This window comes from Bison bison, unplaced genomic scaffold (assembly GCF_000754665.1).
Source record: "Bison bison bison isolate TAMUID 2011002044 unplaced genomic scaffold, Bison_UMD1.0 scf7180017864309, whole genome shotgun sequence".
Classification (NCBI taxonomy): domain Eukaryota; kingdom Metazoa; phylum Chordata; class Mammalia; order Artiodactyla; family Bovidae; genus Bison; species Bison bison.
The window spans coordinates 3,027,350-3,041,360 of record NW_011494881.1 but is presented as its reverse complement, the minus strand read 5'-3'; the positions used below and the strand labels follow the sequence as shown (position 1 = coordinate 3,041,360).

General features: G+C 36.3%; 1 protein-coding gene across 9 annotated transcripts in view; it reads right to left on the bottom strand.

Annotated features, from left to right (window-relative positions):
* The window catches only part of CCAR1 (cell division cycle and apoptosis regulator 1), a 46,711-nt gene that overhangs the window by 32,120 nt on the left and 580 nt on the right, over window positions 1-14,011 (bottom strand). For 4 of the 9 annotated variants that reach the window (XM_010852189.1, XM_010852183.1, XM_010852186.1 and 1 more), the window contains exons 2-5: window positions 12,962-13,085; window positions 3,085-3,257; window positions 2,639-2,683; window positions 644-676 (exon numbers count right to left, since the gene is read on the bottom strand). In XM_010852189.1, the coding sequence (XP_010850491.1) occupies window positions 644-676; window positions 2,639-2,683; window positions 3,085-3,257; window positions 12,962-13,034 (324 nt within the window). In that variant the 5' untranslated portion in view covers window positions 13,035-13,085. Of the gene's footprint in view, window positions 1-643; window positions 677-2,638; window positions 2,684-3,084; window positions 3,258-12,961; window positions 13,086-13,546; window positions 13,815-14,011 lie in introns of all 9 variants that reach the window. The other 5 variants (XM_010852184.1, XM_010852187.1, XM_010852190.1 and 2 more) reach the window with 3 other exon arrangements.

Sequence of the window (14,011 nt, the reverse complement as noted above, 5' to 3'; positions counted from 1 at the left end):
ACAACTTACTAGCCAAAAATGGGTTTTACATTTTTTATTTCTTTCAAAACTGTGCCATGCAGTTTGTAGGATTGTAGTTCCTCGAACACGGATCAAAACCTGAGCTCTCAACAGTGAAAGCATGGAGTCCTAACCACTGGACAAAGGGAATTCCTGGTTTTTGCACTTTTAAAGAATTATATAAAAGGAAAAAAAATATGCAACATAGACCGTAAGTGGTCCACAAAGCCTAAAGTATCATTATGTATCAAAAGTTAACAAAATTTTTAATGCTGCTGAAAAATTAAGTTGATAATGCATTACAATAACTTTCCTATAATAAAGTCAAATGAAGATATAACATATACAAAAAAATCCCTAAAAATAATTTAAGCTACAAAGAAAATGTAAAAGCCAAAAAATCAGTATTAAATTTAAAATAAGGCCTCATATTTATTCAAACTAGATCATAGTAGGATCAGCAATCAAATAGCATAAAAGAAAAAGCAAAACAATGCTTTATTCAACATTATTTTGCTAAACTATTATGTGACTCCAACAAATATTCATTTTTAAATACTGAAAGAAAACCCAGAATAGGAATAAAACTGTAGTCTACTCTGCATTCAGATATTCAAAAGAAATAAAGTAATGCCAAACTAACCTGTGTTAAAAGGGTCTGCTGAGGTTGCTGTAACTAAAAATAAAACAAAAACCAAACAAAAACAGGAGAGAAAAAAGATAAGGATCAATTGGAATTGCTGTTTCACAGATGCTTTACAAAAGGAAAAATTTCTATTAAATGATTATTCTAACTAAGAAACAGATAAAAAGTAACAGAAGTCATCAGAGTGAGGTTTCCTACAAGTATTTGTAACAACTGCAGAAGACCTTAAATATAACTCATTCAATAAGGATCAAGGTATTATTTTTGCTATTTCATAGGAATAACATCCAGAAAAAAACCCACAAGTCCCTAGTGGGGGAAACCTCCGGTTATGTCCCACATTAATTACCATGCTACAGAAATGATTCAATATCATCAGTATGCTATCTATATCAAAAATATTACTTGCTAGATGTCTAATTAATATATATATAAAACTCCATAAAATGAGAAGCACTTCCTCACAGTCAGATTTCCCAAAGATAAAGGACCACACATTCTGACAGAGTTTTGACAGCAATAACAAAACAGAACATTACCAGAAAGCAAAAGGAATTGGTAGGAAGGGAGAAATTTTAAATTTTTCTTCTGTGGAAGAAAAGTAACTTTATGAAGTTTCAGCACTGTGTTTTTTATTCACCATCAGGAGGGTCTCCAAAGAAATACTTATCCTTGGTGCTCCTTCTCCCTGTCACGTTTCAACATTCTTAAGCTGCCCAGCCTGGAGTTTTCTTATCATGCTCTAGTGCCCCAACAGTACTAAAGAGTATACAGCTAGGAGAGCAGGCATCTCCTGATGATGCTTAATAACTTGAGGAAAAGGTCTTTTTTCCTACTGGTTAGGTAAGCAGTCTGAGGAAGGCATGGGCATCATTTCTGAGCTGTGGACATCCTGAGCAGGGTAAGATTTGGGCTTAAGTAAGATTTCTCTTGGGACATCATTAATGTTTATTAGCTTCTAACTAGTGTTTTAAGCCCAATGGTAGAATCTGAAGATCTCAGTTCTATTCATGACTTTTTATTCACTGTGACTAATAATCTTCCAAATAAATCCTTACTAGACTTAAAAAGCTAGGATAAAACAATCTATATGACATTTTAACTCAAAACAGTATAAACGTTAAATCTATCAAATTTCTTTTTCTGAAAGTTAAGAATGGATAAGTAATGGCAGTTTTTAGGGCAAAACATTTGAGTATTGCCATTTTGATGTGGTTCAAAACAACACATAGGCTTTGATAATGTATTTCCTAACTACTAAAGTAAGTCTAAAGGCAGACTTTCTACTTTGCTTGATATGTTTTTCCTTGGGTTCTGTTTTTCTTACCATCATAGATATAATAACCCTCGAAGATGATGATTAGAGTATGAGCTTGGGGAAAAGGAGCCAAAGAAACTTATTTTAGTCCAAGTAAGGTGCTTTCAAATTGTTCAACTGTGCCCTGGGAATAGGGGAACTACAACGGGAGGCTTCCTCCCATTTCCAACACTATTTTTATATTTTACATACTGGATTTCAATATACAATTTGATTGGGGGTGGGGGAAGTAGGACTCCATTGCTTTAAATAAATAAAGGCTGAAAGTCAATGGTCTGTCTAGGGTTTAGGCTTCAAATGGGAAAAAGGAGCTTTTCATTTTGACATGTAGTCTAGTACAGGACACAGGCCTGAAGGCTTCAAACAGGAGTATTGGGCCAAAGATTCATTCAGAGTGATTCATTCAGAGTGATTCTTTCCAGATTATCTTCTACATGCTTTCATAAAAACATGTGACAAAGACTGGCTGCTGGTTTAGGATTTGAGTTTTCAGGACCTCTCTCCTAGCTTCCTCTCCCTTGGAGACATTTCTTTATACCTACCACATTTCTTCCACTCCAGAAGAATTCAAATCACACATTAAGGTTACTGAGGGGAACTAAAATCTGTGTAAGTTTAGTTGCAACAAATGACTTTTTAAAAATCAGTTTTTAACATGGAAAATATAAACTAACCTGTTGTTGCACACTATACAAGGCCTGCTGAGGTTGTGAGTATTGCTGGAAAAAAGATTTAAAAAAAAAAAAGGATATTAGTTTTAGTCATTCTCAAAAAGCAATATACACACACATACATTCAAATATATAACCAGCATTACACTAAAAAGGAATTTTCTAAACAGCTACACTTCATCTAAAATAAACAAAATAGTGATTATTTATACTTTCAGATTCATCAAGAATGAAATTTTATTCAAATAACTAAGCTATACGGACTTTAGAATTTTGACTCTGCAGCTACACTTCTGTTATGTCCTGAGCATAAATAATTCTTATCATGAGAAAAAAATAAGCATAATGTAACTCCACAATTACTCACTCCTTAAAATGTACAAGTACCTACCCTTGGCTACTCAGATTTGAAAGTTTTCTATGTCACATTTTAAAACCTAAACATTCACCTGTTGCAACGCAGCTGCTGCAGCTGCGGCTTGTTGCTGCAATGCTGCAGTTTGAGTTAACTGATAGTTTGCTGGGGTTTGTGTAGTAAGGCCTGCTGCTGCCAAGGCAGTTTGCTGTGTATAAATGGTAGGAGATGCTCCAAGGAGAGATGGCTGCTGAACACCCAATGCAGCTAAAATGAGATTAAAAAAGGGGGGAAGGAAAAAAAAAAAGTCAAGATTATTTGAATCCTTTCCAGGAATTTTCAATGAGTGCTTAGTTATGCATTACAGTCTGCCACTGCTTAGTGAAGGAAAAAAAAAAAAACTAAAGAAAAATTTCAGTAATGCCTCACCTCAGATTCCAATGGCTTTAAATATTTGTTCAAGTCATGATAAATACAAGAAAAACTTAATCTATAAAATTAAACTACAGAATGAACCCAACCAACCTCAGCTAGACCAAGAGGCTAAAGTACCCTCAAGAAATATTTTCAGGAAGAGCAAAAAATACATTATCTTATTTTACTCATCTAGAATGTACAGTTTTACCCTCAAGCAGATTAGAATCATACATTAAGGACAGTGTTGCTGGAAGTGATCCACCCTTAAAACATCCTACTATCAAGGATGTTTTCATGTATTTCTTGTACTTCAACTCTGTATTAAAAAACTGTAAAACTAGCCAACAGACGATAGGAACAGTTTAAACACAAAGCTAAACTGCAGTCTAGCACTGCCCTTCCCAAAACTTTATCTCCTAGAATGATGACTTGCTCCCCAGGACATTAAGTTTGGAAAAAAGGGGTCCAAGGTTTTAAAAGTTAACGCAACAGCAAATTAAGTACATGTTTTTACTGCAAGAATCCTCAGAACATTTAATATGCCACTAAGCACTGTGAATCTCAAAAGAGGTCACCATAAAACAGTATTTGCTCATGGAACACTCCCTTTTCCAAAGCATCTTGCTTGTATCTTAGAGTAACCTGAAAAAAGTGCTGCTCAACAGCTATTAGTTAGTAACTGTACAGAAAGAACAATACTGTGTCTTACAGGAACAGAACAGAGACCATTTATGAATTAACCAAAGCACCTAGTCTAGAATCTACCAGAGAATCTTTAGACCTGTGATGCTCATCATCAATCTTGTTTAAAGTGTCCAGATTAATTCTATTTAAAAATAAAGCAAACGAACAACAAAGTGAGGCAAAAACAAGCAAATCCCAGAAATCATGTTTGGAATTCATATAAATTACACATTACTCCTTGATAAAACATGCTTTTTAAAAATTAAAAAAGAATGAAGCAGGTGGGGGAAAAAACCTACTGCATGTCCTGAATACACAATCCTAAACCCTTACAACATTAATATTTTATTCTCTTTGTTTTTAAGATAAGTCAGATGCCATAGATGGGTAAAAAGGAGAAACCAAGACTAACAAAATAAAGAGAAGTGGGGAATGTCTTAACACCAATGCAAATTCAAAATGAGGTTAACTGCACTGAGAATGGAAAGAAACGTACAAAACTACAGCACAGGTTCTAACCAGTAGATCCTGTTAACTTCTGGAACTGTACATAAAAGTGCAGATAAGAAAGTGTAAAGTTTTAATCAGATTTTCAAAAGGGTAAGAAACCCCAACAAGCTTAAGAACCACTTTTCTAGGATAACAGAAGCAAAATTCTCATGTAAACACAAGAAAGGTAGAGAACAAAGGAAAAATTAAAAATTCAATTTGATGTTCTGTATTTGACAAAAGTAACCTCTTGTGATTCAAATCATACCTGCATCTCCTTCCCCTACGTGAGCTCTGACCTCTGATTTACTGTTTCACTCTGCTAGTACCAATGTCCAGAACACTGGAAAGTATCAATAACTGTCACAGTAAAAGGGCTCACAGCCAGTATCTCACAAACAGCTCTTTTTCCTACAGCTTTTCTAGGTGTTCTAGACTCTGACAACATATAGCAGCCCAGCATTAAGTAGGTGGGATGATAGCTGATATCCGTAATCTCTTTCCACTGTTGACAGTCAATGTGATGAATTAGAAACTACAATGCAGACTGACAGGTACCGAAAGGCTCAAATGCTGAGAGAAATTTATGGGAAGAAAATTTACATTCTAGTAGCTGCTGCACACTACTAGCTAGTTAATTCAAACTTTGTGAAATCATTGTGCATAGGTTGTGGCTTTTATATGTCTATATAATATTGCTCTTTTTAAAATCGTTTGAGATTTTAAGCTCAATAAAGTACATTTCATTAAAATGTATTAATCCTCCTCTCTTTTGCAGCTAGATCTAAGAAGCTATCCTTGAATATTTTTTGTATATAGCATTCGCTACTCTTCTGAATTGAATAAAATCAATATTCTGCATGATAATTCTACAGCTTGCAAAGAACAAAGGTATGAATCTCTGACTTAATCTTTCTCTCTCCATAAGTGGCCTAACACTTATCAGTTGGAGATTTTTTCCAATTATCCACATTGGAACAGTCTGTTCATTTATCTGTACCTGATTCAAAATGACTGTTGAGGTCTCATGATACATCTGAAACAGATACACTTATAACCATGTATCAATACTTCCACAGACCTATGAAATAAGCCCTAAATGACCGAAGGTTACCAGAAGTTAATAACAAGGACAAATGTAAAATATATTATTTTTTTAAATGTAAAATCAGTTTCATATGATGGAAGTATTCATTTTATGACATACCAGTAGTTATCATATATTGAATATCTGGGAACACACCATTAAAACACATAAGAGAAACCTGTCCTGTTTGCTGTCCCTTTATCTTATCAAACTCACAAATTTAAAAAATTCTTATTATCTTTATACCTATCTTTACTAAGATGAGTCACCCTTCCGAAATAGTAAAATTCAAAACTTCATATGTGAATATACACATATACACATATACACATAACGGAATCACTTTGCAATACACCTGAAACAACACAACACTGTATATTAACTATACGTCAATTAAAAAAATAATTTGGAGTAACCTTATGCAAAAAAAAAAAACAAACACCTTAATAAATTGCATTAAAGAAACAAACAAAAAAACTTCAAACTGATCCAAGAAACTTCACTTTCTATCACCTTCTGCAAAATTATTTAAGGCACTGGTCAAGCAATGCTTTATCCTTTGAAATTACCATATATCAATATATGTTCAAAAGCGATCTTACACCTTATGGAGAGAAAAAGCAATGTGGGAGAAGACATGGAAGATTCTCCTTATAACTTGTAGATTTACTAAAACAATATAAACCCAAATTTTAAATCATGTGAACAAGTCTGCTAAATGTCATCTTCAACTCAACATCCTTCCTAAGACGTGATCCTCACAGAAATCACAAACCTTTTTGATGCCTCCATGCACAGATACTCACTGGTCGATGTATTGCTGTTGCTTCTGAGACTCTATTCTAAGCCCATAACGTACCCAAGTAACTGGAAATATTCATTACCTTTTTTCCCCCTTCATTATCTTTTAAGAATTAGAAGGCATTAAGAATAAGAAATTAAGACAGTGAAAGGTACAAACTTCCAGTTATAAATAAGCCATGAGCATATTTTAAAAACTGAGGCATAAAATAGTATTTTAAATGTAATATATTCTAAATGTTGTAATCTTCTATACTAATCACATTTTCAATAAGCAGCCACCAGCCATACATGTCTATTTCAATTTAAATTAGGGAAAATTAAACAAAATGAGAAATTCAGTCTCTCAGTCACATTAACCACATTTCAAGGAGCAAGGGCTCAACAGCTACATGTGGTTAGTGGCCACCATATTAGATAACGAAGACATATAATGTATCCATCATCACAGAACAACCCTCTCAGGAAGTTAAAGACACTATATGCAATGTCACATGTCCATCCTTGAACGACTCTGAAATTTAGTTTTCAACTCCATTCCTTTCAAAGAGTTTTCTATTACCCAAAGTTAGTACTCAAACTTTCAAAGTCACTTCTGAAACATTTTCAGCTGTAAGAGACCAAAATTATTTCCCAGATCATAAAACAAATAGTTCAAGCAAAGTCACTAATGCATAAACATGAGTTGCCCACTCAATTTAGGATAGAAGGATGGAGTACTCACTGGTGTGTAGCTTATAGTATGTTAATAAAAATACTCACTGGATGAGAGTACAAGTCATGCTCAGAGATGAAGGAAAAAAAACATACTAATGAGCCTAAGAGTTTATGTACATTTTTTTTTACTCTTAGAACAATGTTTTAGAGACAATTTCCTATTACATAGCATTAGCAGTGTTTAAAAAGGGCTAGCCCACACCAACGGCAATCTTCCCTTTTTTTCAGGGGGTGGGGGGAAGGCATGCTGGCTTGTAGAATCTTAGTTCCCCAGTCAGGAATCAAACTGGGGAGTGAAATCACTGAGTTCTAACCACTGGACAGCCAGGGAATTCCTTCAATCTTCAATTTGTACCAAATGAGTTGGATATATCCAACTCTATCAAGAGATAACTAATGTAAGTATACATAGCACATCAGCCATTATTTGTTTGAAAAAGACCATGAATCTTGCAATTTAACAATGTGAGCTCCTGACTCAAGAGATGGGGATTTTAAGACAACTCAAGAGATGGGGATTTTAAGACTCAAGAGATGGGGATTTTAAGATTAAGGAAGAAAAAATGAGGTCATATTTATAACAACATCGTAAGTGTTTATTAACAGATGAACAGATAAAGATGTGTGGTACATATACATACACAATAGAATATTACTTAGCCATAAAAAAACCCAAAATCTTGCCATTTCAGCAATATGGACAGACTCGAAAGGTATTATGCTAAGTGAAAAAAAGGCAGAAGAAAAAATACTGTATATCACATATATGTGGAATCTAAAAAATAAAACTAGTGAATGTAATAAAAAAGCAGAGTCACAGATACAGAGACTAGTATCTAGTTCTGAGGAGAGGGAGGGAGGGGCAAGACAGGGCAGGGGAGGGGGAGATGCAACCACTGGGTGTAAGGTAACACACTGCAGCACAAGAAACAAAGTCAGTATTTTGAAGTAACTTTAAATGGAGTGTGATCTTAATAAAATTTGTAGAGGGGGGACTTCCTGGGGGTCCAATGGTCAATACTCATGATTCCAATGCATGGGTTCAATCCCAGGTTGGGGAACTAAGACCCACAAGCTATGTGGCCCAGCATAAATAATAGTTTGTACAAAAAAATGTGTTTAAATGCAGTCACCTTCAAAACAACTGTATTACTTCACTTGTTAGAGCATCACATAATCACCATGACTTCATCACCATACACATGGTCAAAGAAATGGGTGAGAAAATATGTTCTGGAATTGGCTAAATCCACCCAAACGTCTTAATACTGTTGCAATCATATACATATACACATACAAATACTTTGAGTCAAATATACTGAAGATACTCCTATATCACTATAATTTATCTAAGGGATATTTAGAGATTCAATCAGTGACTTACCAGCTATCCCTCTCAATGTCCCTTGACACAACAGAAATTGTTTAACTTTCAAACCTAAAAGCTCTGGCCCCAGTTATAACTGTCACTGAATATGTAACACAGCACTTCAACTACAAAATGGAAAAATAGGGTAAATTTTAAAGACAAGGGTAAATATTAAAAAACAAGTATTTCAGAATAGGAAATTTAGAAACGAGGCTGGAAATGAGCTGACTCATTTGAAAAGACCCTGATGCTGGGAAAGACTGAGGGCAAGAGGAGAAAGGGACAACAGACGATGAGATGGTTGGATGTCATCACCGACTCAATGGACATGGGTTTGGGTGAACTCCGGGAGTTGGTGATGGATAGGGAGGCCTGGCATGCTGTGGTTCATGGGGTCGCAAAGAGTCGGATGCGACTGAACTGAACTGAACTGAAAAGAACAGAATAATGGAAGAAGCAATGAACCACATTCTGAGGTCCTAACAACAGACTCTTCTGTGACTTTCTCCTGATAAACTTCATCACTTTTCTAGGCCTCAAATTCTTTATCTGTTAGAGAAAGATGCTGAGACAGAATCTAGTTCAGGGCCCATTCTGTAATTTAGATAGAAATCATGCTTTAGGAATAATTATCACATCTGACAGATACACTGGAGGTAGGGGGGAAAATAGTTAAGTATCATACCTAGTAAAAGAGGAAAGCAAATTAAAGCAATTAGAACTTAATGAAGAATAATAAATATAGAGTATGACCAAATGACAGATGGGGAAAAGAACATCCTGACTTAAGTGAATGTTATGGTAAATCATGTGCTTAGTCACTCAGTCGTCTGATTCTTTGAGACCCTATGAACAGGGGCCCTCCAGAGTCTTCCGTCCATGAGATTCTCCAGGCAAGAATACTGGAGTGGACAGCCATTTCCTTCTTCAGGGGATCTTCCCAACCCAGGGATCGAACCTGCATCTCTTACGTCTGCTCTATTGGCAGGCAGGTTCTTTACCACTAGTGCCACCCGGGAAGCCCACATCACAGATCAGGGTATAAAGTTTTGGGAAGGGTATGGAAGAGCCTGAAAGTCAGGTGAGAGACCTTGGCATAGCTTATGTAAGCAAGAGAAAGCAGTTATGGATCAGTCATCCAAATGTGAAGTACAGAGAGCCTAAAAGTAAAAGAGAGGAATACATGTGAGGCATTTCAAAGGAGAAGTCAAAGTTTGATATATGTTTGAATATGGGGAGTAAAGGAAAAGAAAATTAAAGATGACAAACTTGAAATTATTAACTCCTTAACTGGACAGCTTCCTAGGTGGCTCAGATGGTAAAGAATCTGCCTGCAATGCAGGAGACTGGGGTTCAATTCTAAAGTTAGGAAGATCCACAGGAGAAGGGAATGGCAATCCACTCCAGTATTCTTGCCTAGGAAATCTCATGGACAGAGGAGTGGGCTACAGTACATGGGGTTGCAAACAGTCATACACGACTGAGCGAATAGTACAGACACAATTGAAAAACAGCATCAAAATTAATCAGAAATAATTCAAATACTGAGCTTCAACTTTATGACAGATTTTAGCAATTAAGTGCTAGTGTACATACTTTTACTGAAGTTTTTAATCTTAGATATGTCATCTGTCGGAGAAGGCAATGGCACCCTACTCCAGTACTCTTGCCTAGAAAATCCCATGGATGGAGGAGCCTGGAAGGCTGCAGTCCATGGGGTCGCTGAGGGTCGAACATGACTGAGAGACTTCACGTTCACGCGTTGGAGAAGGAAATGGCAACCCACTCCTGTGTTCTTGCCTGGAGAATCCCAGGGATGGGGAAGCCTGGTGGGCTGCCATCCATGGGGTCACACAGTCGGACATGACTGAAGTGACTTAGCAATGTCATCTGTGTGAATGCACTGAAATGTTCAAATCACTGTTAGCTGATTTCAGAGTTAAGTACAAATGCAAGACAATCTTGCTAGAAAATGGAATAGCAAAGCCATTAACTGAACATAACCTTAAGTCATATACTAAAAAAAAATAGCAGTAATTTTTTTATATTGCTTTCAGGAGAAAATGAGTCAGATACACAGGCACAAAGATCAAAATATTTTCATTTGAATTGAATTTTCAGTTAACCTTTTTCTGTTGTGTGACCACGATTTGATTGACATTGACCTCTGATACTAATATATCTGGCATATTTCAATGCATGCATTTTTTTGTAACTAGAATAAAATAGGCACCTACACTACTATCCTGATTAAGTTCTTCTGATGCCCTCTCTGCTGAAATTGTTTTTTATCAAATTGCATTTGAAGCTTACAGGAGAAAATGTAAAGCCTTATATATATATACTGGGCTGAAATTCTCCATTGAAATGAGGTGTAAATAAAACCATAATTGCCTTATAGTTGAAAAAAGTTCAACTTAGAAATTAGCTTGACTCTGAGAATCAATTCTAATAAGATAATGATTAGTCACAAAGGCTTGAAAATGAAGGCTAGAAAATATCAAGCTTTCAGGAAACAGCTCAAAATATGAAAGTGAAAGTCACTCAGTCGTGTCCAATTCTTTTCGACCTCATGGACTCTCCATGGAATTCTCCAGGCCAGAATGCTGGAGTGGGTAGCTTTTCCCTTCTCCAGGGGATCTTCCCAACCCAGATCGAACCCAGGTCTCCCACATTGCAGGTGGATTCTTTACAATTGAGCCACAAGGGAAGGCCAAGAATGCTGGAGTAGGTAGCCTATCCCTTCTCCAGGGGATCTTCCCAACCCAGGAATTGAACTGGGGTCTCCTGCATTGCAGACAGATTCTTTACCAACTACAGAACATAAAAATTTCAATAGTTTAATAAAAACATTTAATAAAAACACTCACTAGAGAACCTACTCCAGGATTTTTGCAGGAAAACTAAACATAGATGCTAACAAAATACTTGCCTAGTTAGTTACTAAAGTCATGATGCATCAATAAAATATCAGACTTTGAAAAACTATGATTAATGACAGGTCCCAGAAAAATCCATAATTTCTTAGAGCACAAACTGTTTACACAAATCCCATTATTTACATTTGAAATCTCTACTGTCAAATATGGAAAAGGAGGTCTATAATTACTACTGACTTTGACAAGTTTTAAAACCTTTATAGTCTCTCCTTTGCTCAGTTTCAAAATAAAAACAAAAGCACAGCGCATATTTAAGTAATTACAATATAGATGTTAAGAACTATAGACAATAGAAATTCACCATAACAGCTATTCTACAGGAACAATACAGATAAGAAATTAAAGCAAATTGTACACAGGAAATCAGGTAAACATGTTCTTTACCAAAATACCAGTACACATCACTTGTTTCTGGACACACAGTATTTGGTAATAATTCCTGTTTTATCAAACTTAAGTCATTATCAGGTTCCCCACTGTTTAACACAGAGAAGAAACACTTGGATACCAATTATAACTATTATTTCATATTATATTCAGTTGCTCATTTAATCTCTCAAATCAACTGTTGCTCCTTTAATATTTCAAATCAAAAGTAACTAAAATAAAAACCCTAATATATTCATTTCCTTAAAGAGAAAGGTCACCTAATAATAATCAAGATAATCATGTCGATCCAATTTAGAACATCAGAGTTAGAAGATCACAGTGTCTCTGCAACTGACCTCAAATAACAAAAATTTAAGTAAAATGCAGCAAAAACTAGTATCAAGTATATCATAAGTAAAATATATTCAAATTAACAGAATAAGCTGCAACTTTTCTGGGTACTCAGAGAAACTCAAAATTTCATTTTGTAAACTGAAGACTCAACCATAAGTCAAGAAATTGCAAAAAAAAAAAGTAAGTCCTCCCAAAAACAATAGGAAGAAATGCTGAAATAAACACTTTTAATGACGTATTTTGTTACTTATTTTGAAAATGACATTTCGTAGGCTTTATTTTGAATACGTAAATACTTGCTCTTTTCCTTTACATCTATTTATTCTTTTCCTTTGCTTCATAAATTCTTTAGAGTTGGTTTTTTCACTTAAAATTCAAATACCTGAAAACCAGTCTTATAATTTTTCATAAAGTATGAATACATTTAATTTTAAATATAACTTATGAATACTGACACCTTAACATGCCAAATGAGGTAAACTAGAATGAATGAGTGGCTGCTAACCTCTAACATAACTAAACCAATTTAACGTTTAAAAGACTACATATAACTGTCCAAACTGCTGTGCAAAGCAGGTATTTCGCTAGCTGGTCTATCAATTTTTAAAAGAAGCTTCACAGATAATCTTAAAAGATACATCATTTGCAAATTTATATTAACAGTATTATGCACAGATTAATACACACAGTTAAAACATATCCCCAATCCGGCATCTATAGCACATGTGTTCAGAGGAAGCCTGACCTGGCTGAGATACCGCAGTGGCTGTAAACTGAGTAGCCCATGGCGGATTCTTCTGTCCTCCAAACTGAGCCATGACAAAAGGGGAGGGGGGGACCTTCGCTTGTTAGTCTTCTACAGCAGCGATCTATTAAGAAAGGATCCACAGTTTAAAGTTCAACCAAACTACAACCATCACAAAAGTCTTATTTTAAAGAAATGTTTAATTTGTCAAGGACATCTTCGTAGACCAACTATAAATAACAAGGGGCACCTGAATGTCCGATATGCAGCAAAAACATTTTACATCAAATTAGTTCTCGAAAGTAGCCAATTTCAATACATGACATTAGAGGTCGACTTACAAGAAACGCACTTCCCTCATCGACTACAAACTGTCACATTTAAACAGAAGACCATCTGCCGTTTTCTTACCCAATTCTTAACAATAAAAAATACACAGCTTTACATTCAACAGAAAAATAGCCTGCTTGTTTCTTTTGGCAAAGGGCTGGGGGCTAAAAGTGGAAAAACCAATAACGGAAATTGGGACGAGACATCGAAGAAAGGTATTCAAGAGCATCATTTAAATAACGAACATTTCCTTACTTTGCAGACTAGGGAAAAAACTGGGGGCTCCTCTTCTCTCCCCTTCCTCGAGGAGAAAGACAGTTGAAACAACGGACGCCCCTTAAAGAACCATCCCGAAGACCCCTCCCCCCCCCCCAAAATCCAGCCAGAAGAAGCGAAGATCTCAGCCCGCGCACTCCCTTCCCCCCACACCTCGGAGGGGCCAGAGCTGTGCCATCCATCTTCCTCCAGCCCCAGCTCCTCGCGGGCCGCAGACCAAGGGAGAGGGAATCCTCCGTCCCGGAGACTAGGCGAAATGCAAAGAAGGGAATACCGAGAGCTCCGGTACACATAAGCCCCCAGCGGTGCGGAGAAGCCTCCACTCCCCAAAACCCGTGCCGCCGGGCAAGGCTCCGACCCGAAGCCAGGAGGCTAAAGCCTCACCGGTTGGAGAGCGAGGAACGGCGGCCCGCAGCCCCTTCGAGCCTGCCAGGCAGAGGCCGA